The sequence below is a fragment of the Lygodium microphyllum genome, chromosome 7 (assembly GCF_053477565.2).
Source record: "Lygodium microphyllum isolate KBCC chromosome 7, Lygodium_microphyllum_v1.1.10, whole genome shotgun sequence".
NCBI lineage: Eukaryota > Viridiplantae > Streptophyta > Polypodiopsida > Schizaeales > Lygodiaceae > Lygodium > Lygodium microphyllum.
Window position 1 is genome coordinate 63,952,797 of NC_141141.1, and position 4,136 is coordinate 63,956,932.

The window sequence follows — 4,136 nt, forward strand, 5'->3', positions numbered from 1 at the left end:
AGCTACTACTGTCAAGTGACCTGAGTTGATTCTTTTTGTTTTTTTCCGGTTTTATGGCGCAAAGTTACATTTAACATGTCTATTTTCAGTAGATCTTGGGGGACACTTTTCCCTTTCGACTTGCTGGTTCAAGGGTCGACTTGCTATCACCACATCGTTGACTTGCCACGGAAGGAAGGCAGTCACGACTTGCGCTGTTTGTCTAACAAGAAAATCGTGTTAGAGTAAGCTAATATTTACAAGCGCACAATTTGAAACCCTCACTTCAAAGCTTTTATGCAGTACCAGGGACTTGGATTTTGTTATCCTTGATATTCTTTGTTTTCAAAGAGCATCTTTGAAAGAGCAGGCAGCTGGGATGTTTTTTCAAGAGTGCAACTTGAAGTGTATGGTATATGAGTCGCGTGCTTCGACCTCGTAACTTGTAAGTGACCATGTGCCAAAATGACCCTGTAGGCAGTGTAGGGCACGGCGGGCGCACCATTCTGTTGCCACAAACGTTTGACCTCTTCTTCTCCGTGTACCATACCGGACCGTATAAAACGGGTGCTAATTGCAGCAGGTCTACCAGCTCAATCGACGCTGTGATCGCTCGAGCTTCCGTTCTTCGTCTTCGCCACGTTCTACATAACTTGACGTGCCGGCAATATTCTCGCACCAGCTAGTTGGTGCTAGCCTACAACAACTACAAAAGCAACCCGGCTGATTTCCCTATCGTTCGTCGTCCATTGGTATATATATACATCTATATATATAATCCTATGGCTCCGGTCACGTCGTCGTTCGTGCTCTCTCACATAGCTGAGCTCCTGCTGCCCTCAGACGCGGTGCAGAAGATGGGACTCACGGACCTGCCCCTTGACAAGTCCATCACGAGCGTGGAGCTGCCCGAGGTGCAGTGCTCCTTTCCTTCGAAGACAATCCACCCAGATTACCTGCAGCTAAAGCAGCTATCACAGGAGTGGCTCCTGTCTCGTTTCGGGGAGCTGCTGCTAGTGGACGGCGCAGATCAAGGTGGCGGCGGCTTCGCGGAGAGCGTGGCCCTCAAGTCGCGCTTCGACATCCTGGTGACGCTGTCGTACGCTAACGGTCTGAGCTCGCGCATGCCGGCCATCATCAAGTTCATGGCGTGGCTGCACATGGTGGACAACCTCCTGGATGAGCCCCAGGAGATGGCCGCCGACTCCTCGGCCGCTGCGCTCCTGGGGGCGAGGATCATGGCTGTGCTTGAGGATCGTGCAGATGAGGAGTCTGCCGCAGCAGTAGCAGCTACTTCTACACAGCTCTCGGCCCGTGCGCGCCTGGCCATCCGCCTCATAGAGGAGTCGGCGCGTGAGGTGTGGTCGGATCTGCGGAGCGGCATGCCCCTGGGCCAGCAGCAGCGTTTCGTGGGCACCTTCCGCGACTTCCTTTGGGCCACTGCCACCCAGGTGGGCTATCGGCAGAGCAGGCGCCTGGCTGACGCGGAGGAGTACACGCGGCTGCGGAGGGACTCCAGCTGCTGGAGAGCCTGCGACGTCCTGATCGAGTTCGCCCTCGGCATCGAGCTGGACGAGCGCACTCTGGCCCACCCGCTCCTTCTCCGCCTCAGGGACGCCACTCTCTACCACATCTGCTGGCTCAACGACCTCCTCTCCTTCGAGAAGGAATACAAGGACGGCGACTTCTTCAATCTCGTCTCCATCCTCTACTACAACCGCCTCAAGGACTCCGTCGAGGCTGCTGCTAGGAGCAATGCCAGTGGCACTCACGCCGGTGCTGTCACTCCTCCCGACCTCCACCAAATCATGTTGGACGTCTCTCAGCTCGTCAAGGACATGGACGAGGACTGCGTGCGACTCGTCCGGGAAATCCGCAGCGGTTCTGATCCCTCCTTGTATGTAAGTGAGGAGCTGGACGCCTACATCCAGAGCCTCACCTACTGGCTGGGTGGCAACCTCTCCTTCCACTTCGCCGGCATGCGCCACGGACTTTACACCGCCAGCTACGCCTCTAAGAATCTGCTCGCGCGCATGCCCGACGCCCTCGCGGAGAAGCTCGAGCTCTCCACCTGCGAGGCCATTGTAGCTGCAACGGCTACTCCCTATCTCGCCCACCGTCAATTACCAGCCGCTCAGGCAGCCTAAGTAGAAGCTTATAGTTACTAACCTTGACCATTAGTAGGTCCATTTGCTCCGTGCGGCCTCCTCAAAATTAATCGACTAGAGAACTCTAGTAGGATGACCACATTCCGTCTTAACTTTAAAGTTTAAGTCAGTGCGTGAGACGCGTCCTCCTCTATCGCCTAGGTCAACTCACTCTAATGACTGATCCATTCATTAATTGGTTCTACGCACTGCGAATTCAAGTGGTACTGGTAGAATCATGTAGATCTCGCCGAGTAATGTAAACATCATCTCCCATAAACACAAACAAGACCTGGTCGGTACTGCGGTTTCACTACTCGTAATTGTCTACTTTCTTAATCCTTTTCTTAGTGGCCTGCGCCACACTAGCGCTCTATTTGTTTTGGTATGTCAAATTGGTGAGTATGTCACAGTCGACCAGGCCGACTGCCCAGTATAAGCGCATTCTCAGCATGTTGCTGCATTCAGATCGTCGTGCCACTCGTTGTGCTCTGTACTTGTAAACGTTGATAAAGGTTTTACTTGTTTTTTTCACTTGATGAACTAGGGGCACAAGGATTTCTCTTTTTGTAAACGTTTACAAACTGCACAACGTATTGCGACTAGCTTTGCTTCGTGATATACTACTTCATCCATTATCCATGGTTGGCCTTTTGAGCCGCATCAGTCGGATTCTATCAGGTGCTTGCAAGTATATGTCCACATGATGACCATCTATTACTTACGTTCTTGTAACTATTATCAATAACTTTTTCACTTTTGTGACCATAAATATTGATAAATGAAGGAAATAAGCGCTTCAAAGAACAACCAGGTAGATACTTATCCCACTTTTCTCAACGAAAACATAATAATTAACCGCTTATAACACACGTATTCCTTTTTTAAACTTTTATGGCTATGTGAAATGGGATACCAAGATCATCCAAGCTCTTGGGTAGATGCACTAGACTTTGTCCCATGTGAAGGGCTACACAAAAGTGATATTCTAAGCACATAAGTTAAACCCCATCATGAACCTCTGTGTCATAAGTCATCCTCACCTTGATACACTTAGGGAGTCCTTGAATGCCTAAAAGAAGATATTGAAGGAAAAACACATTGCCAATGGTAACATGGTAAAGGGCCTTCAAACATGAGCCCTTTAAAGAATGAGTGAATCACAATTTTTGTGCACTTCACGTGTTACTAAAAGGTATTGCTAGGATATATTACTAGTTTTCCAAAAGGTTTTTAACTAGCACAACATCATGTAGGCTCAGAAATCCAACCAGCAACAAGGAAAGTGTAGGGTGGGGTAGCAAGATTAGGGTGTCAACTTTGGACCATCTTACCTCATTTGAGACATGGAGTGATTAATGGAAAACTGAACCATACAAAGATCACGGTATTTGAATTTCTAGGATTTTGCCATGATGTACCATGTCATATGATGACTTGAAAAGTAACCTAGAAGATGCTAGGCGGATATGCCATCTTAGGTACCTATATCAGTGGTTATATTAATGTAGTTTTAAAAAAATTACCATTGTTTATTCTAACGCTCATAAAATAGACTCAACCAAAACTTACCCCTACACTACTTACTTTTCCCACTATAATATATAGACCCAATACCAACGTTTAAAGTGAAAAAATTAGTCATAGAAAAAATTGCCCTCATCATCACTATTTTTATCGCTAAAAACCTATCTCTATAGTGACGCATAGATCAATGCATATATAGTGACACATATATCAACACATATACAGATGCTATTATCGATATAAATAGTGATAATTGCTATAAATTTGTGACACTTATAGTGACAATTGCTAGTAATTTTTGCGATGTAGATAGTGAAATTATGGACCAACATATTTTTGGATGGCATGGTATACAGCCATGCTACCCTTCTACCCACATAGATTGAATATTCTTCCATAAAATTAGTTACAATCTAATATACCCTTAACTTCCAAGAATTATACATCATGATTTGCTACTAAAAACAAGGAATCCATTGATTG

The 4,136-nt window shown here is 47.0% G+C and overlaps 1 protein-coding gene across 1 annotated transcript; it reads left to right on the forward strand.

Annotated features, from left to right (window-relative positions):
- The first annotated feature begins 443 nt into the window (after positions 1-443).
- Positions 444-2,539, forward strand: LOC148033532 (microbial Terpene synthase-like protein 13). Its single transcript, XM_087682321.1, has one exon. It carries the CDS (start codon positions 762-764, stop codon positions 2,124-2,126), a length of 1,365 nt encoding a protein of 454 aa, XP_087538447.1. The 5' UTR covers positions 444-761; the 3' UTR covers positions 2,127-2,539.
- Positions 2,540-4,136: the final 1,597 nt, after the last annotated feature.